This window comes from Pygocentrus nattereri, chromosome 27 (genome assembly GCF_015220715.1).
Source record: "Pygocentrus nattereri isolate fPygNat1 chromosome 27, fPygNat1.pri, whole genome shotgun sequence".
Lineage (NCBI taxonomy): Eukaryota > Metazoa > Chordata > Actinopteri > Characiformes > Serrasalmidae > Pygocentrus > Pygocentrus nattereri.
In genome coordinates this window covers 8326631-8346613 of record NC_051237.1, presented here as the reverse complement: position 1 = coordinate 8346613, position 19983 = coordinate 8326631, and the positions used below count along the sequence as shown (strand labels likewise).

The window sequence follows — 19983 nt, the reverse complement described above, 5'->3', positions numbered from 1 at the left end:
CGTTATGGGCACTAAGTGTTTGATCATATACTTAAGCCATTGTGATGCAGATGAGCAGAGGCACCCTTTTGAAAATGTGGCAGGACCTGCAAGATGCCAGTGACAATCCTATTTGGAGGGTGCAATGCTTCGATTTTCTTCATTGCAAAACATATACAAAACGTTACAAACCTATTAGTTTATAGTGTCCTGAGAAATGTGTTACATGTTTATTGACAGCTCTTTTCAGTCCTTTTAACAGCTCTAGCACTATACCAGCCTTTTGTTTGGATGGTTTCAAAAGACTCTGCAAAATGGCGTGCAGTGTACCATAGATTATTACAACACCCTTTGTCACCTTTATAATAAGAGTACTCAATCAAAGTGTGTGGTGCTCAAATTACCATTTCATCTCTGTTAGATTCATCAATTATTGAGGACTTTAATTTGGATAAACATGTATTTTGTGCTGCACATATCAGCTCACATTTTAATACACATTCAGGTCATCCTCCTAAGCCATAATAGTTCAGAGAAGAACTCGGAGAAGGAATAGTGTTATTTTGCTAAGGTTGACATAACATGCTCAGTTCCTTTGTTATGTGAAAACACCTAAAAGGCCCATTTCATGGAAAAATAGTAAAAAAGTAAATATTGTTAAAATGCCTAAACATGCTGCTCACTTCTCCATACATACAGTACACTAAGCAGCAAAAACAGCCCAGTTCAGTTGCTTGTGTGATGACAGTTTTGTGACGACAGTTTTATTAATAATATAATATAATCCATTCATATATCTGCCTATTCCGTTTACAGCAGTTTAGCTCCGTCCATTTATGTTGAAGTTAAGAGGCCTGTTTCAGTCCAGACAGCTATTTGAATGAAGTACAGTTCAGGGCAGCCAATCAAAACATTAATATTTACATGTATCACTCTTAAAGGCACAGTAACACAACCCTAAAGGGTAAAGAAAGGGTTGAAAATGATCATGTATAATTAATTATGGCTATTTTTTGTTGCATAAAACTACACAAATGTCATGAGAGGACCTCAGAGAAACAAAAAGAGGCATATGAGCCCTTTAACATTGACTCCGGTCACTGCTCTTGAAATAATTTAATCTCGGCCTGTTTATTGGGACAACTAAAAATAAAGAAATAAAGATTTTAAACTGTGAAGAGATTTTGCTGACTGGTCAAAAGCCTCTTGTTATGTCTGGGATGTGTAACACATGGCTCAGTAACACTCTCACATGACTGTCCCTCACTTGAACCGCGGCTCAATCTCAAATGGCTCCCTACTCCCTAATACAGTGCACTGCTTAGGTCAAGAAGCAATAACTTCTGCGCCGTTATAGTGCACTAGCTGTATAAAAGGAGGGCGTTTGGGACTTGGCCCGTTTTAGACGCTCCAGTCTGGACGGTGTTTTAACTTCTTTGCTAGCTACTCCTCCCGGAAGCAGTTATCGCGCCGTGTCTAAACTAACTCGAAAGAAGCAGCAATACTACTTTTATAAACTGCGTAGCTACGTTTGGTCGTGAACGGCCGCTGAGTCAAAAAAAGCGACTCGAAGTTACAAACACGAGAGAAGACTTTTCGTCGAGTTTCGCTGGCTTACTTTGTCATGAGATTAGTTTGAGTGTAGTTGGTTAACCTAGGTATCTTAGGCTCCCTCCCACTCTCTCCTCCCTTCAGTTTCCTGGAGACCAGTCTGAACACTTAGTCCGACGCTTTTCCGTGGCTAGGCGTTACTACGAGCCCAAGAGGGAAGCTCGTTCACTGAACTTTCTTCTTCACCACGGCAGGAAGAAGGCCGGGCACGGCCGGGTACGGGCGGGCGGGCGCTAAATGGATTTGGATTAGCACTTCTTGCTGTGTAAAACCCCCGAGAAGACTCTGTGATTTGACCTGGATTTTTTCTCCTCCGGTGCTAGCCTAATCTAGCTGTAGCAGTTAGCTAATCTAATCGGGCAAATCCTCCTCCTGCCTGCACTGCGCCCTGATCCACGCCTCGCCCTCAGTTCCCCAGTTCCAGCTCCGTGCGTCTGTCTGTGTGTCTGTCTGTCTATGCGGAGATGATGATGAGCCCTCAGCCGGTTTCCCGTTTGTCACTCAGGCTGAGGATTTCGGGTTAGTTGGCACCGTTTGTACCTGCACTTCGTTCTTCTTTCATGTGAGCAGCTCTGTCTTTGGAAGTGGACGAACTTCTGAACTTCTCATGGAGTTGAACTCGGGCAGCTCGGGCTGAAAGTAAGTGGGCCGCTCGCTCTCTCGGAGCCGGGAGGAGAGGAGGAGGAGGAGGAGGAGAGGCACTATGGCATTAAGGGGGCGAAGAAGCCGCTCAAAGTTACTGCTGTGCATTCTCGGAGCCTCGGTGTTTGTGTACTTCGTATTTCACAGAAGCAGCCCTTCAGGCGAGGTCGGTCGGCCAAACCGACGAGGGGTGTCAGACGGCGGCAGCATCGATGTGGAGGACTCCGAGTCTCTGAAGAGACCCGTCTATGAGAAGCCTCCGTTAGATTTAAATGCGCTGGGAGAGATGGGCAGAGCCGTTAAACTAGACCTGACGGGAGAGGAGAAGATAAAAGAGGAGGAGAGCATTAAAAAACACCAGATAAACACGTACGTTAGCGACAGAATCTCTCTCCACCGCAGGCTGCCGGAGAGATGGAACCCGCTGTAAGTTCACTTCTCTGTCTTCTCTGTGTTTGTGCAGATTTTTGGGGAGAGAGGCTGAAATGAAGTAGAGGTTCATTTACATTTTAGGTTGTTGCCTTTGTCCGTCTGTAAGATGGTCACCGTGGTTGTGTTTTTACTGCGGCACGTTTAAAAGCCTGTCAAACAGCCTGCAGAGCTTCAGAGGAGACTGAAAGCAGGCCTGTCTGACACCTGTCCTGAAGATAAGAAGAGCCCACATCCCAGTTTACGCTCCTCTCAGTGATATTTCTGTGGAGTAATGCAAATGTTGACAAGTGTGAGGTGAAGGTTGATAAGCAATGTTAGTTAACAAGAAGTTGCTTAACTGACTCTACCTTCCAACCAAGCAAGCATGTAGAGCCACTGTGCCTGGCAGAACATGTAGGTTAGAACCGTAAGTATATACCTGTAAAGTAAAAAAAGCTACCAGGTTCTACCGTCACAGAACACTTGGTCAGGAACATCTCCTTGTACCTACACTTATTATCCATTTGATCAGCTCCACTTACTACATAGGTGCACCATGTAGCTCTACGATTACAGACTCTAGTCCATCTGGTTCTCTCCATGCTTTGTTAGCCCCCTTTCACACTGTTCTACTGGTCAGGACACCTCCAGCACCACCACCACCACAGAGCAGGTATTGATTGGTGACTGGATCATTCTCAGCACTGCAGTGGCACTGACATGGTGCTGGTGTTGGTGTGTGTTGTGCTTGTATGAGTGGATCAGACACAGCAGTCCTGCTGGAGTTTTTAAACACCTCAGTGTCACTGGACTGAGAATAGTCCACCAACCAAAAATATCCATCCAACAGCGTCCTGTGACCGCTGATGAAGGACTAGAGGATGACCAACACAAACTGTGCAGCCACAGATGAGCTATTTGTCTCCGACCATACATCTATAAGGTGGACCGAAAGGCGGATGTGTCTAATAGAGCGGATTAAAAACCCCAGCAGTATCACTGCAGTGCTGAGAATGATCCGCCACCCAGATTATACCTGCTCTGAGGTGGTCCTGTAGGAGTTATGACCGCTGAACAACAGGGTAAAGGGGTGCTAATAAAGTAATAGATGGTCAACAGTCTGTAATTGTAGATTGTATAATTGTATATTGGTGCTGTGCTCACAGAGAGTTGGTTGAAATCACTTTAAACGCTGTTGAAATGATAAAAGGCTGTGGAGAGGCTTTCATAGTTTTAGTATAAAGTTGGGCTGCACAATAGACACCGTTTGAAAGTTTTTTCAAGGGTTCTTTAGCAAAGGCATTGGTTATGTATAGAACCATGACAACTCAAAGAGCCACATGAATGGTTCTTCTCTATGATTTGAAGAACATTTTTAAAGAGTGGTTCTGTATAGGACTTGGCATTGTGACAGTATATATCATTAACATGGTAAATCATGTCACAATACAGTATGATATGCTTTTCTGAACATCGCTTTAGCACTTGTGAAACACAGACTAATTGCATGTTTCATTATAAAGGGAGCAAAGCTAGTACTGTTTCAGCTGGATTCAGTGCTACAGAGTCTGCAAAAAATCTGTTCACAGTTTTTGATAGTATTTTTATTATTATTTTTTAACGTAGCACTACTGGTTCCTTTTTCTCTGTTTGTTGATCAGACGTCTGATCAATTAATCTTGACATATGTATCGTGAAAATTTCTTCAAGTATCGTCAAATTTTATTTTCGCCGTAAGTGTTTGTAGAACTTTTTTGGTACTATATAGATCCTTTTTTTCCTAAGAATGTAGAGTATAAATTGCAGGTTTTTGTCTTGCATAGGGAATTACGACCGCCACTGTCAAATTTTGTGCTGCCTCCAGCTCTCGACTAAACTCCGATGGGTGTCTGTGTGGAAAACACAATTTTTAGCTAGTGTTACATTTACAGAGTGTATATGGCTGTAACTAGCAACTAGTGTGAGAACGCAGAGATCCCCGGGAGTTTATGAAGGGTTTAATGCCATTCAGTGTGGAAACAGGGACGAGACTACCCAATTGGTAGTGAATTGGGCGGTTGTGGACTGGAGGTTAGGGAACTGGCCCTGTGACCGGAAGGTTGCCAGTTCGATCCCCAGTGCTGACAGTCCATGACTGAGGTGTCCTTGAGCAAGACACTTAACCCCCAACTGCTCCCCAGGCGCCGTGGATAGGGCTGGCCACTGCTCCGGGCAAGTGTGCTCACTGCCCCCTAGTGTGTATGTGGTGATTCACTTCCACCTCTGCATTTAACATGGGTTTACTGTACCTGTACCGAATGTACCTCTCTACTATATTGGAGAGGTATATTTGGCGGTATTATGTCTGGTTAACTGTATGAGTATCTTCTTTCCTGTTAGCTGGGGTTTGATAGTGACAGACTTTGATGAAGTATTTGTAGGGCATGCTGAGTCAGTCCTCTGTGAGGACAGAGAAGAAAGAGAGCAAAATAGAGTCCGAGAGATAAATGAAATACACTTAATGTAACTATCAACTGGTTTAGTGTATATATAGGTCTCAACATGTATTTTCAGTTTGAAATAAATGTATAAATAGTTAAATGATTAATTCAATACAATTTAACAGGCAAGCAAGTTTATGGAACAGTAATAGTAGCTTTATAGAAGACTGGAGGGATGGGGAAAAGAATAAATGAACGGAAAAACTACATAATTATGGACAGTTAAAGTGTGAAATGATTTGCTTAAACAGTTTAAAGGAGAAACTTCCAGCTTATGTAATACACATATTTGTCAGTTAGTTTAGTCACTGTGATGTAGGTTCCTTTTTATGCAAAATGGACCTCACTAGGTTTTTTTTTAGTTACAGTCCTGGGTAGCACTTCACAAAAGCTTTACTTTGTAAGTTTCAAGAAATTAATATAAAAGTTGTTTAAAAAATAATTACTTTGTTATTATATAATTATTAGAACTTTGAAAATATGTTTCTTGTAAAAATGTTCACATGAGGCAGTTGAAGTCAGGGTCCATGCCTCATCAAAGTAATGTAGTAATGTGAGAATTAATGATGATCTGTGTCAGGTCAGAGTTTTCGTGTCATGCCTGCACTTTTTTTTATTTGCAGATGCAAAAATCTGAAATATGATTACCAGAGCTTGCCCTCCACCTCAGTGGTGATTGCCTTCTACAATGAGGCCTGGTCCACTCTCCTACGCACAGTGCACAGTGTACTGGAGACATCACCTGACCTACTGCTTACAGAGGTGATTCTGGTGGATGACTACAGCGACAGAGGTTTGGACTGGACTTTTTAGAAATTATGAGACTATTTACACTTCATCACTGTTTGTTCCTGCTCAGAAACCTGGTGACATGCAAATACTAGCAAAGGAAGTGGCAAAGTAAAAATATGACCCATGTTCACCGCCAGCTTTTTACTTAGTGTGTATTATGTCTGTATTAGCTGTCATAATCTCCTTATAGACTTGGTTCTCAACCCAGGATGTTTACTCATACTGATCCACCTCCCAACTCAACTGATCTCAACAGCCAAGGGATAGGTTGAGAAGTCCTGCTTTACAGGGCCCATAGAAAGCTCCACTTCAGTAGTGAAAAAGATTGAATCTAGTAGAAGTAGAAGTTCTACTTTTAGTAGAAGCTACATGTGGTTTGTGTAAATAAACTCAAATTTAGAAGTAAAATACCTTTAAAACCGTACTAGGGCTGCAGGGTGAATCATACTTTTATGTTGTTCGGCTCATTACGTGCTGCAGTGGCTGAGTGGGTCAGATGATAGTGATGATAGTGACTGTCAGAATCCAGTGTTGGAACCAAAAAGTACTTTCCTCCACTGAAGGGATGCTCCCCCATGAGCAGAGCAAGTTAAACCATTTGGTTAAACAGCCATTTACATACTTCCACAGCTTGAAAACAATCCTGTCCTGAACCACCAGTCTGTAAAATACTATAAATATGATTATTATTCTCACTCCAATTGTTTTGTGTAATATGTGTGAAGTGGTAAGTGCTCCTGTCACAACAAATCTGTACCACTAAGAAAAAAGCTAAAGGTACAGTATAATTGTGTCTGTATTTACAGGCCCCTCCACAATTATTTGCAGCCCTGGTAAAAAGTAAAGAGGGTTGACCTTTTGGTGAGTTGGCTCACCATTAGAAACTTACACTGAGAAAATGAGAAAAATCCAGCCTTTACTTTGAGTACGTTTATTGTACATTTATAAAAAACATCTCTTGTCAAGAAATAATTATTTTTAACAAAACCACATGTAACACAATTACTGGAACCCACAGAAATTCCTAGAAACAAAATGTAACTGAAGCATTATTTTCATTTATATTTTACTTTTTTAAGTTGATAAGTGTCAGAAGCTTTCAAGCTGTAATCCATGACATCCTGTTTTACTGGGATATATAAGGTCAAAGTCAAAATCCATTAGTCATTTTTCAACAGGGAAAAGACAAGAGAACACACAATTCAAATAAGGCAACAATGTGTTTACCTTCATAGGTCACCTAAAAATGCCCATATCTTCAGTGAGGAGGTTGGTAAGGGGGTAAAACAAATCCAAAGGATCACTGTTGGAGAGTACAGAAAAAAGTAGCAACATGGGGTCACCAAGTCTCCAAAACTACCACGAGACACCACCCCCATACCAGCAGATTATTTGGAAGAAAAAGCCCTTTTCTGTCATGTAATCACAAAAGGATCTGATGCCCAATGTTAAGTATGGTGGACTGTCTGTGATGTTGTGGTAATGTTTGTAATGTTTTCTTCCAAAAGCCATGGGAACCTCATCAGGGTACATGGCATCATGGACTCTAATGAAATAGCAGATCATCTTGCCTCTGCCAAGAAACTAAAAATGGATCATCATTGGATCTTCCAGCAGCACAATGATCTAAAACACAGGCCCAGATCAACACAAAAATGGCTTACTGAACACAAAATCAAGCTTGTACCATGGCCATCTCAGTGTCCTGATCAGATCCCCATAGAGAACTTGTGGGGAGAGCTAAAGAAGAGCGTGCACGAGACAGGCCCTGGAGGCCTGGACAGTCTGAAGAGATTCTGTGAAGAGGAAGGGTCTTAAGTTCCCTGCTCTGTATTCTCCAACTCCAACAAAGATGTTATAGGAGAAGATCAAGTGCTCTTTTATTGGCGCAGGGAGGTTTTACACATTATTATATGCAGGATGCCAATAATTGTGACACGTGGTTTTGTTAAAAATATTTTTTTTCTCAGAATAAATTTGCTTAAATTAAGGAATGTATATTGTAGTGTGAGATTAAGCAAATTCTACAAAAGGTGAATTTCATCTACCCCTTTTTTTACCCACGTTTACCTGTATTTTCAGAATACTGGTATCGGGAATATATATTTAGAACACATTCACAATACAGAAATACAGAAGTATGTTTTTAGTCCAAATTACATTTTGAAAAGGCAGAATATTCAGAATACAGTTACTTTTTGCATTTTAGAACGCTTTTAGAACATGTAAGTACTAAATAAAAATACAGTATTCAAAAGAAACACCATCAATGATTGTTTATGAACTGTTTTAGAATCGGCACACGTAGATTATCTCAGATCTTTTCTTTTAAAGGCGAGGTTAGTTCTATTTCTGCTTATGAAGCTAAAATAAGTCACATCCAGTCAGTTACTATTTTAATCATAATTTTAGTCAAAACATTTATTAAAAGCAATTTCTACCCAAATATATTGTGTATAAGTGTTTTGAAAGCAGGGAAACTTGCACTGGTGTGATGGTTTTGGAACATACTCCTCTAGAACATTTGAAGCAGCCTCTGGAGGACTACATAGCCAGCCTGAGGAAAGTTCGTCTGATCCGAGCCAGGAAGAGAGAAGGTCTGGTCAGAGCTCGGCTCTTGGGTGCCTCCATCGCCACGGGCGAAGTGCTGACTTTCCTTGACTGTCACTGTGAATGTCATGAAGGCTGGCTGGAGCCCCTGCTTCATAGGTAAGAGCACCTCAGGATTTTTCAATCTTTGATTCATCCTTTCAGCCATAGTGCTAATCCCAGATTTCTGTATCTCTTGCAGAATAAAGGAGGAACCCTCTGCTGTTGTGTGCCCAGTAATAGACGTAATTGACTGGAACACTTTCCAGTACTTAGGGAATCCGGGAGAGCCCCAGATTGGGGGCTTTGACTGGCGCCTGGTTTTCACTTGGCACACTGTTCCTGAATACGAGCAGAAACGAAGGCGCTCCCCTATTGATGTCATCAGGTATGCACTCTTTGTGAGTCACGGTGTGATTAGCTCTATTATATAGCTGCTAGCTGACATCTTAAATCATCATTAGACAGTATGGTCACTATTTACACTGCAGGGTCAAGCTGTAAAAGTGACATTTGTTATATAGGTGTGCCTTTTGGATCCATTGAACATTTTATGAGCCTAGAGTATTACGCTGATAAACTGTATTGAAATGTTGACTGAAGTTAGACTGCGGGTTACTTTAAATCACCTTTCCTTGCAAAGAAGAACAACATTTCTGTGTATTTTTTAAAGGAATTGCTACATAATATCTAGAAGGAAGAGAAATCGTTCAGAATAATTGTCAAGGAAAAACTGTAAGCACCTTTGTAACAGGGATAAATAGAAAGTTCTGTACATTCAGTTTTATCCTGTTTTCTTTCAGATCTCCAACCATGGCTGGTGGCCTGTTTGCAGTCAGCAAGAGGTATTTCCATTACCTGGGTACATACGACACAGGAATGGAGGTTTGGGGAGGAGAGAACCTTGAGTTTTCTTTCAGAGTGAGTATATATGCGCTGGTGTGAGTGCTTTTTTGTGTGTGGAGCTCTCTATTATTTGCCTTTTCCCATTTCTCCATGCTGCTGCAGTGGTAATATGTAACTTCTTTTCACTGTGTTGGTGTGAAGTAAATATGATTATTTTCCCAAGCTCTGTAGGTCAGCCTGTGTTGTTCACACCATCAGTCAGATTCTCTTTGGCAGCCATCTCCTGTGTGCCTGTGCTGTATTTGTTCACCCAACTCAAATGTTTATGTTGTGTTTGTTCACCTCAGTCCTTTAATTACTAACTCCAGCAAGCACGCTTCTAAGAAATCTGTCATTTTCATTGATGCTTGCCAAGCAATGGCAGAGTTATGTTCTGAGTGTCATGACAGGAAGGAAACCGCTTCTATGGATTTATGACACAACAACTTGCTTCCGATGAGAAACGGAGCAGATAGCTGTTCAGTTCATCAGCACAGAGAGTCTTGTTTATTGTATGAGTCCTAAGTGCATCACTGCATTAGGGTAATTTGTTTCTTGTGGCCTTGCTTTTACACAGATCTGGCAATGTGGAGGAAGTTTGGAGATCCACCCCTGCTCACATGTGGGCCACGTCTTTCCCAAAAAGGCTCCATACTCGCGCAGCAAGGCTCTTGCTAACAGTGTACGGGCAGCAGAGGTCTGGATGGACAGCTACAAGGAACTGTACTACCACCGCAACCCCCATGCACGCCTGGTATGAACGCGGGTGAACACTGGACTGTATGAGATTGAGCTGGTCAAATTTACACAATTTTCCTCCTACTGTAAATGCGGTGGTTTGCTATGATGTGTTTGGGGGAGAGGAGGTCTACTGCCAGCAGATAATTCTGAGGGAGAATCCCTCCTCTCTCCAAGACACAGCACAGCAGCAGTTCACAGTCATCTAAACTACAGATATAGTATATTTTTATGGCCAATGAAAACTAAGCCAACATTACTGGAAAATGAAAAGAGATCCTTGTTCCCTGAGCAGTGGAGCTGATATAATTTTTGTGTATTCTAACTTCTTTCCAGTGGCTTTCAGATAGTGAGCAAAAATGGTCAATATGTGAAAATGATCATTTTCAGCAACAAAGACAGTCATTTACCACTTTGTTTCTGTCTGAAAATCTAGTTGATTTCTCTGTGATGTCATAAACTGTTACGAAAGCTTGGCTGCCATTGACAAGTAGCATCCCAAACAGCAATCATCGGGGGCCAAGCATAGTGTGTAGCCAACAGAATGCAAATAATGGGAAAGGTGACCATTATTTATAATAGATGTGGGATCTCAAAAGAAGAAGTCTGTCAAATACCTTTTGGTATAGTAAACTACCCCAGAGGACTGCTTTTTAGACTTGCTTATGAGTTTTATGTCTGAGCTAACAGGTAAGGGATGTCTATGGCCCGGAGTTGGCACTGAGCAAACTGCAGCCTAAAATAATCACACTCTTGTTCTAAACTGCATCAAGTTATAGAATAGACCCTTTACATTGTGTGTAAATTTCAATTTTCATTCAAATTATTTGTGAAAAAGTCTGGATCCATTGACTTAAATGTAAAAGTAATGTAGGTTTTTTCTTTCTCCTGTAAAGTTGTCATTTTAGAGATAACGAGGGTTTCTTCTGACAGCAGCAATACACTGTATGACCCATTTATCTATAAAAATAGACAGACATACATTGCATAGCTAAATGTTGTAGTAGAAATCTTGTTAATTTTCCACTGTAAGACTAAAGAAACAGACATCAGACACCAAACATGTCTTGGTTGATTGACGGCGTTTGGGAAAAGGGTACCATCTCTTTAATTTGTGTTTACCATGACCATCATGTTTGTCTTCCTGTTTCATGAGGCATGTTTATCACTCAGTCATCTGAATGACAGGTTAACGGCAGCATAAAGGAGACCTTGATTGATTATGAGGCCTTTGAGAAATAAGATACACATGCATGCTTACTTATGCACACAAGCTGTAAGCATGAACCTACTCAGTGACAGACAGCACTCAGTTGAGTGCTGTCCCAAAGTGACACCCTGTTTGCTAGGTGTAAGATTACAGCATTGAAAAGTAGATTTTCTCTCTGGTTGTTTGTATGTCTTCCACTTGCCCTTGAGGAGCCAGCTCCTGGTGCCCCTCTGGGGTCGGTACTTAAGGGAAGAGACACTCTTAGCATGGATCGGGTACTTCTCATCTCTCTCCGTTAGGGAGATTGTGCCAGGGTGGCAGTCCCAGGTGGAAATCGATCTTGTGCGATTGGAGCTGATAAGGCTCTTTCTTCTTCTGGATTTGTACCACAGGCAAACACCAGCACTGCCAGGGTGGATCGAGTGTGACTAAGTCTTGTCCTTCTCCAGGCAATTTTGTAAAAGGATCTCACTCTCTTTCACTCTCAGAGACTCAAACCATTTCTTATTAATGGCCCAAATCTCTGGATTGTGTCAGTCTGGCATAAAAGATCAACGATGGATCTCTCATCAGCCAGCCTAGTCAGTCTGATTTTGATGACTTGATTTGAATGTAACGATCATATGTTTCACTCCATATTTGGAAAGGTAAGCATAATCTCAGCTTTAAGTTATTTCCCTATGCTTTTATAATACTTGGCCACCCAACTATTCCTTTGGCGGATGCAGGAATCTGATGAATCACCGTCTCAGCAGTAGAAGAAGCAGTAGCTCATTTAAAGCGGCCATGGCCACTGTCATCTGTCTTTGCACAGTGCTGCTAAATGGCTCAGACAGGGCTCTGCCTTCGCCAGATGTTGCTTGCAAATAAGTGCGTCTGCGCTGCTCCTCTGTGGGCCATAGCTCAGCAGCACCCAGCATCTAAGATGGCAGGAATGTGGGCCGACCGCAGCCATTCACAAACAAACAAGCCCCACGCCGCATTTCAGGTTGTGCATGGATTGCTTAAAGGGTGAGGCTGCAGCACGCACATTCATCTTTGAAATGTGAGGTGGCAGTGTGTGGGTGACTATGTCAGTTGAGTTTTTGTGCTGAAATGCTTGGTTGTTAGAATAACAGGATGGTGTTTTTCCCCCTGACGAGTGAATATTTGTGTGGGTTTTTTGTGGAAACAGTAGAATAGATGATGCTGGGTTCAGCTGTTTTGAAGGGGTGTGCTGATGCTGATGGATAGCCTCAGCTTATTTTTATTGGTGTACTTGCTTCGGGTCAGTACCCTCTGTGGTGGTTCTACTGTGTCATTATGGGCAGTCTTGTGATGTTAGTAAAAAAAAATTGAAGCAGTGAAGCTTCATTTCAGGTTCTTCATAATGCCATCTAGTGTTCTCTTTATGACATGCTTTTGTCTAAATGATGGCTGAGAGACTAGGAATGTCCTTTGTGAACCTTTTAAATTATTATTGTACTGTCACCTATCCCAAATGTCTGCCATAGCTCACCTTAACTGGAGTATATAAAAGTTCTGGTGTTCAATATGTGCTCTTGGTGTTCACAGTTCAGGTTTATTGCTTCTTAAAAGTGTAAATGGCATCTATAAAAGACAGAGCCTTGAATATGTTTGTTCCTCAGCTTAAAGTCGTTTATTACAGAACCTATTTGTGTAATAGTTCAGCTGATCTGGAAGTAAAATATGAGACTGAATGGTTCTGATACTAAAGAGCTTTTTGTTTGAAACCTAGTGCAGTATTAATCCATTCTTTTGTCTAGGAGGCGTATGGTGATGTGACGGACAGACGGAAACTGAGGATGCGTCTAGACTGTAAGGACTTCAAGTGGTATCTAGAGAACGTCTATCCTGACATCCATGTCCCAGAAGATCAGCCTGGCAGGTTTGGAATGGTGAGGTGGCCAAGTAGAACTTTCCAAGTACACTATTCAGAGCTGTGCAATGTATTGTTGGTTAATTATTAATGGTCTTGGTAGTACTGGTATTGCAGAAGGTTCAGTATGCAAACGAGACCTTTAAGTTATCAAAGTTTATCCTCCATGCTGTAATTTTGGTTCCTAGATGAGTGTTTGTGTATAACAGTGCATTTTTAATTTGAAATGAGCATCACAGTTGCAGTTAACAGTGCTTGGGTGAGTAATGTGGGGCTGACAAAGGTTATTTGAATATATGGATATCTGAACTCATGACAGCGTTTGTCTAAAGTGATAGTTTAGCTCATGGAAATGACCACAGGGAAAAAGGTGATCAGTGACTCTATATGCCATTGTTTATTTTTTACATTGTTTGTTGACCTCCAGTATACTTTAGGGGGTTGCCGAAGTATAACCTAAGAGTGGGAAACCCTGATTACCATTGCTCCTCACTCTCTTATTAATTGCAGTTAAAGAATCGAGGTATGACCAACTATTGCTTTGACTACAATCCACCTGATGAGCATAATGTGGTGGGCCACAGAATCATTCTGTATCCATGTCATGGCATGGGCCAAAACCAGGTAGGATACTCTTCTAAACTTTATAGCAGTACGAGCAGTTTCACTCTATGTAAAGTTCCCTAATGCACAGCTGACCACTGTAACTCATTCTCTCCCCATAACTTGTTCCAACCAAGTGAATTATGTCTCATCTAGGAAATGCACTGCCCTCCACAGCTTTAAGATAACAGTAATATAGTGCATTAATAATATGCTGCATTAAAAATAGCATTGTAAATCTAAGCAGTTCTGTTATTAGTGACTCTAGTTGCCTGGCATTGCAGTTTGACTCCAACAGCTCCTCCCTCTCAGGGGGATATGCTGTTCACAAGCTGCAAGATCCGAAGACAGTTGTGCGCACAGGATCAAACTAATATACTTTGTATGCTTGTAATGTAGCCTCACTAGGCAATCAAAAAGAAATAAAAACAATATGGTATATTATTACCTACTTTTTTCTTTAAGACTGGCCTATCAGGATTGTGCTTTAAATAGATCATGGTTGGGAGATGCATTTAGGGTTGCTTAGCGTGGGATGTTTGTATATTTTTCCATGGTGATATTAACCCTTTGTTGTGTATGGTTACAAGTACACACCTGTTCATACTGTACAGCAATGACTTATGGCAGTCTTATGCTAAACATCCTGAAAATCACAATATTTTGTAGGGTTAGACTTTCATTTCAGTAACATCAGATGAGCAGTAATATCATTTTTTAAAATCAGAATTCTCTCTTATTCCAATATTCTAATATAGATTGAAGAGGTATAAGCAAATCTTTCAAAGATGTGATGTCTTCATGAAAGAACTATCCATTCTTTAAATGGATATTTAAATATTTCTGTTTCTTAGATTTTATGTATATAAATAGCAGAACAGATGAGCACAAATAATTCTTTCATCTAACTATGACGTCATGTGAGAATAATGTTACAGATATCTGCAACTTGAAGTATGTAGTCTTAACATATGCCCTAATGCTACACTGTAAAAAATTGTATTTGTAGCTAACCTGGCTGCTTTAACATTTTGCATTCGTTGAGCATTTCATATTAAGTTAACATCACTTTGAAGTTCAGTAAAATCAGAATTTTAAGGCAGCCAGGTTACTTACTTTTTTAAGATCAAACACCAAATCATTCCTTTTAATGCAGTAGGACCCTGTATTGAATCACACATCTTAATCCCCCCCCCCCTCTGCTGTGTGTCTTTCTGTGTGTCAGTTCTTTGAGTACTCCTCAGACAGTGAGATCCGGTACAACACGAGGGAACCTGCCGGCTGTGCCGTGGCTGACCCAGTCTCCACCTTCCTCACCATCAGCCTATGCAGAAAACCCCGAGAGCCAGTGCCGGAAGATCAGAAATTTGTGCTCAAAGAGGTGAGATACTGTCATTGGTTGTGAGGACTGCATGGAAACACATGATATTTGAACTTCATTAGACATTTGGTTTTCATTTCAACTGAGAAAAAATGCTGATGGTAATGAGCTCGCCTGGCAGTTTGAAGCTGTGCATTGAATGATCAAAAGGAAAAACGCTTCTTTTTTGAACAAATCAGGATGATGGAACTTAGTTGTGGTAGGGCTCCTGAATAAACTCCTTTCCAAGAACAGAGAAGATTCAAATCCTGTGTGAGCGAGCAGAGTGAGACTTTGTCTGGATAGCAAAGAAAGACAAGGACATTGGCCATCGCAGCAATGAGGAGGGCCAGTGTTGGCTTTCTTTGGGGATTGGGAGAGGGGGCTGCAACACTGCGTTTGGCTGGTGCCTGTGTTTGAGTGAGCCTGAGGCCTTGGAGTGCTCTCAGAGAGAAAGACCAAAAGCTTTGACATTAGGCCCTCTCATTCCATAAGCGTACGAGTGAGAAGCCTTCGGCTGTCCTGCGGGGCTTTCATTTCAACACACAACAAACAGCTTTTCTGTATATTAATGTGTAGCTCTACAAAAGGCTCATTCTGGATTTTTCTTGACAGCCATATTGGGGTAGTTTAGATGTACAAGAACGTTGTGCATTTTAGTGGACTGTAATTGTAACTGGAAAAGTGATGCAGTGATTTTTACTTGATTCAAATGTGTGCATAATTAGATTGCCTTTTGATTTATTTACTTTTTGCAATACCTGCATTAATGTTAAATGTTTTAGTCATGTGGAGATAATCAAGTAAACTCAGTTTGTCACTTCAAAGAAAATGAATTTTCATAGAAAAGGCTTCAAAAGGCTAGTTTATTTCTTCAGATTAAATGATCTCTAAGTCTTGGATAATGGCATCCATTACTCTTGATGCTTTTTTTAATTATGCTTATTTCGTTATGTTTTAAAATGTGCACAGAGACAGCAACATTTTCCACACTTGCCAAAATGAGGATAAAGGAAACAAACACAGATTCAGAAAATTGTTAATAGTAGTATGTGGGGCTAAAATGAGGTTAAATTAGTGCCTTGAAGATCAAGGTAGATGATGGAAGAAGAAAGCAGAACAGAAATAGAGAGCTGAAAGAGCTTATGACGCTAACCAGTGATCTTTCTGCTTAAACAGGATGGCACTCTGTACCATGTCCAAACTCAGAAGTGTGTCGAAGCTGTAAAGACAATGGACAACGGCAACCCTGGTCCTGCTCTTCGGCCTTGCACTAGCTCAGCCTACCAGCAGTGGTTCTTTGAGGAGAGAGCGTAACAGAAAGGAACCTTCCAGAAGCTTCCAGCACTTTCTCTGCAGTTTAGCAGCGATAGAGTCAGGTTTGAAAGGGCATTGTACAAAAAAGGCAGTTCTGTCACTCAACAAATATTCATGCATGTCCTTGCCCCAGTGTGTATCACTTTATTTCACTCACTCTGCTGAATTTGGTGCTCTTTTCATGCGAGTGTATTTCTGGAATTTCAAACAGTGGGAGGGAGGTGTAGACTTTATTTCCACTGTTTAAAAACTATGGCATTATAGCTAAAGAGCTGAAAGTGTCGACTAAATCAGAGTTTCTTAGTCAGTGCAAACATGTTTTTGATCTTAAGCTCAGATTATTATTTTGAAGTACTGATTTTCTTTTTAGAATAATCTGTGTGTCGTTATTCTCCAGCAGGTGCTCAGTATTACTGGCTGAAACATACGCAGCACATTCTAAACATCAGTTTTGTCCAGACTTCAGTGCTATAACTGAATATTCAGACTGGCATTTAGAATAACACAAGCTGGTCATTTGTGTTAATCAACTTTACTGTGAGCTCTTCAGTGTCTGTATATTTAAAGGAGCTCTGCTTGTTTATATCTAAAACTCACCTTCACAATTTACTTCGTCATCAAAGTTACCTCTTCGGGCAGCTGGATCGCTCCCCATCCCTCCACTCCCCTCACTCCCAGCAGGCTGTGGTGTGCATTTTTGGCTCATTATTGAGATGAACAGCCACAGTGATATACACAGTGGCATTGCTGCAATTATCATTATGAACCACTTGATGGTGCCAACTCCTCCATTTTCTCCTACATATCCTTCTGCCCTGTCCTCCATGTTCTCTCTTCAGCTAACGCTGATCATTTACACGACCCACGTTCCAATTACAGTAGTTCACGTTGCTGGTCTTAGCAGTGCCGAAGCATTTAAAGTTCAGGATGAAGATTAATCATGATGCTGACATTTAAAATCACACATTAGCCTACCTCTTATAGTCATGCACCTGCTGATGGGGACATAAAAAATGGGTAGCTTCAAAATGGGACCATGTTTTGAAGAAATATCATGACCTGAAGGGGCTTTCCGTAGATACTAGGTGATCCTATTAATCAAATTGTTTTTTACTTTCTCTTTTTCATGCACTCCGTCAATAATAACCTGTGTAGAGTGTTTGGACGTAAACCTCTGTAGATCCTTCAGATTGTAACTGAGTAATCGGTCATTGAGAGTGAGTGTTCCACTACTTTGATGCTGATTTTTCACTGTGCATACATTAACAAATTAATAGACAGAAATCAGTGTCCTAAATTATTAATTATTCTTGTTTATTACTATAATAACTGATGTTCTGTGCAGCGAGGAACTGCACTATTTTTTTAATGTAATTTATAATTTTTTTCACTGATGTAAGTGCCTTACTTTGTGTTACAGAAGACACAAATCTTTCTCAGTGGTCTAAGAGATTGCTTGTTAACATTCTTTGCTGAAGTCATTTCCTCTGAGCTGGATGACTTTACAGATGAGGTTTTGGGTGAGCAGAACAGAGTCTGTTGATTCTCTGCATTTCACCAAACATTGTTTGAGCTGAGATTATGTGACACTGACAAAATACTGCACAGATGTTCATGGAACTTCTGCAGATAAGCAGGAGGTTGTCTGATTTATTATCTGTGGATTTACACTGGAGCCTATTGTGTCAACGATGGGGGAGCTTCCCCTGTCAGAGCCTCAAAATGCTAGAGTGCAGAGAATGGTTAACTGGTGAGGAGAATATAAACCTGTGGACAGTTTCCACTGATGTTCATGAGTCTCCAAGAAACCAATTATGATCTGAATAATTGAAATCCATTCCGCTTCATAAATATTAACTTTGTGTCATCCACAAACAGGAAAATGTATACAGTGTCCACTACATGGAAAAGATATACAGCTCTGCAACAACATCTTTTTATCAAACATACTATTATATAGTATTATAAAATCAGAAACAAATGTACTCTTTTCATTTAAAAGTACTGGCCATTGCTAACTGGTTCACTAAGGGCTATGAATAATTCATATATCTGCGGTGTGTTTTTGACCCACTGGTATATGCACTTTATTTGTGAAGCAATGCTACAGCAGAAGCATTAACTGAAAGGAGCAATTACAGTGGGTTCCAGAAGTCTGAGACCACAAGTTGAAAAGCTTCTATATTGCATGCTTTTCTACTTAAATACAGAGTTTTTCATTGCAAGCGATGCTATCAGTATAACAGTTTGAGTGAAAAGTTAAGTCTTTTGAAGTGTTTACATGAGTTTTTTCTGAAGTATTTGTTTGCTTTTTTGCTTTAATGACGGCGAGCACTCGAGCTGGATTAGACTCCACGCCTTTCATGAGTAAATTGAATGCACCCGATAGTTGTCTGAACCTTTGTGTACAAAGGCCTTGACATGGTCAATGTAAAAAAAAAAAAAAGGCTTAAATTTCAGTAGTGACCTTAAATAGTGTGAAGCCTTTAATATTTCTCATTTATTTCGCTTGTCATCATTTTTGGAGAAAACTCTAAATCATAAAACTTTATTTCTGTTTATTTGTAAACCACTGAGATTGTTAACATGGTCTCAGACTTTTGGATGCCACTGTATGCCAGGCCTCTGCTGATTCTCAACAATCTACTCTGTTTCTAACATTATAGTAATGTCATTGAGATGGGATTTACAGTGAAGAAATGATTTTTGGGAAGAAATCTAAATGCTGGTGACTTCAGGTAACTTTGTTGCTGTTATCCAAGTGCCCTTGACATATCATAAATTAATTTACAGCTTTTTTTATATATTTCCAGTAACTTGTAATTAAAATCTTTGTGCTTTCTGGTGGAGTTTGTACTTTTCAAATGACAGTAGGCCTTTTGAAGAATCAGGCATGTTTCAGGTGAATCTGGGTTTTGTTTGTATTTTGTATCTTAACATTTAAAATAAAACCTTTCAGTAACAGTTTGGGAGTGCGAGCTATGTCATGTCTGACCTAGTATGTAGATACTTTTTCCATCTTACCCGTGTTTTTTTTTCTTTTTTCTTTTTTTTCTAGGAATTCTAGAACACTAATCTTTCCAGCCATAACGTCCCTTTAAAATCCCCTTTTTCTTAGGCCTACTTCCATCGCTTTCTCTTGCAAAGGGATTATGAAGAAACTGAAATCAAACCCAGCACTGGTGGAATATTAAATCCTAAAGTTTTCTCGGAAGTATAGCACATGTGCGTTCTTTTTTTTCATGTCAGTGCTTAGAGAGAGAGAGCGAGTATGTGAGAGAGATGGGGGAAAAAGATGGAAGGAGGAGAAGAGAGAGTCCTCACTCTCAGCATATCTGATTGGTTTGAACATGTGCAGCTGAGTATGAGGGAGCACTCATGCCAAGTCGCTCCTCGCTCTGCGCTCTGCCCCGCAGTCATTCGAAATTACTCATTCATGATGCGCGTCTGTTTGATATTTCGTACTGTGCGTGGGCCTCCTTTGTTT

General features: G+C 40.6%; 1 protein-coding gene across 1 annotated transcript; it reads left to right on the top strand.

Annotated features, from left to right (window-relative positions):
* The first annotated feature begins 1399 nt into the window (after positions 1-1399).
* Positions 1400-19463, top strand: galnt12 (UDP-N-acetyl-alpha-D-galactosamine:polypeptide N-acetylgalactosaminyltransferase 12). The gene is made up of 10 exons (XM_017694677.2): positions 1400-2658; positions 5747-5916; positions 8435-8624; positions 8707-8892; positions 9308-9425; positions 9967-10143; positions 13104-13235; positions 13727-13840; positions 15045-15200; positions 16359-19463. The coding sequence occupies exons 1-10, from the start codon at positions 2294-2296 to the stop codon at positions 16494-16496; spliced, it is 1746 nt and encodes a 581-aa protein (XP_017550166.1). The 5' UTR covers positions 1400-2293; the 3' UTR covers positions 16497-19463.
* Positions 19464-19983: the final 520 nt, after the last annotated feature.

Excerpts from the sequence above, each read along its gene's own strand:
- galnt12 (XM_017694677.2), top strand. The coding sequence starts at position 2,294 with ATGGCATTAAGGGGGCGAAGAAGCCGCTCAAAGTTACTGCTGTGCATT. Across the intron at positions 8,625-8,706 it reads CTGGAGCCCCTGCTTCATAG|AATAAAGGAGGAACCCTCTG; the intron begins GTAAGAGCACCT and ends TATCTCTTGCAG. Across the intron at positions 15,201-16,358 it reads AGAAATTTGTGCTCAAAGAG|GATGGCACTCTGTACCATGT; the intron begins GTGAGATACTGT and ends CTGCTTAAACAG.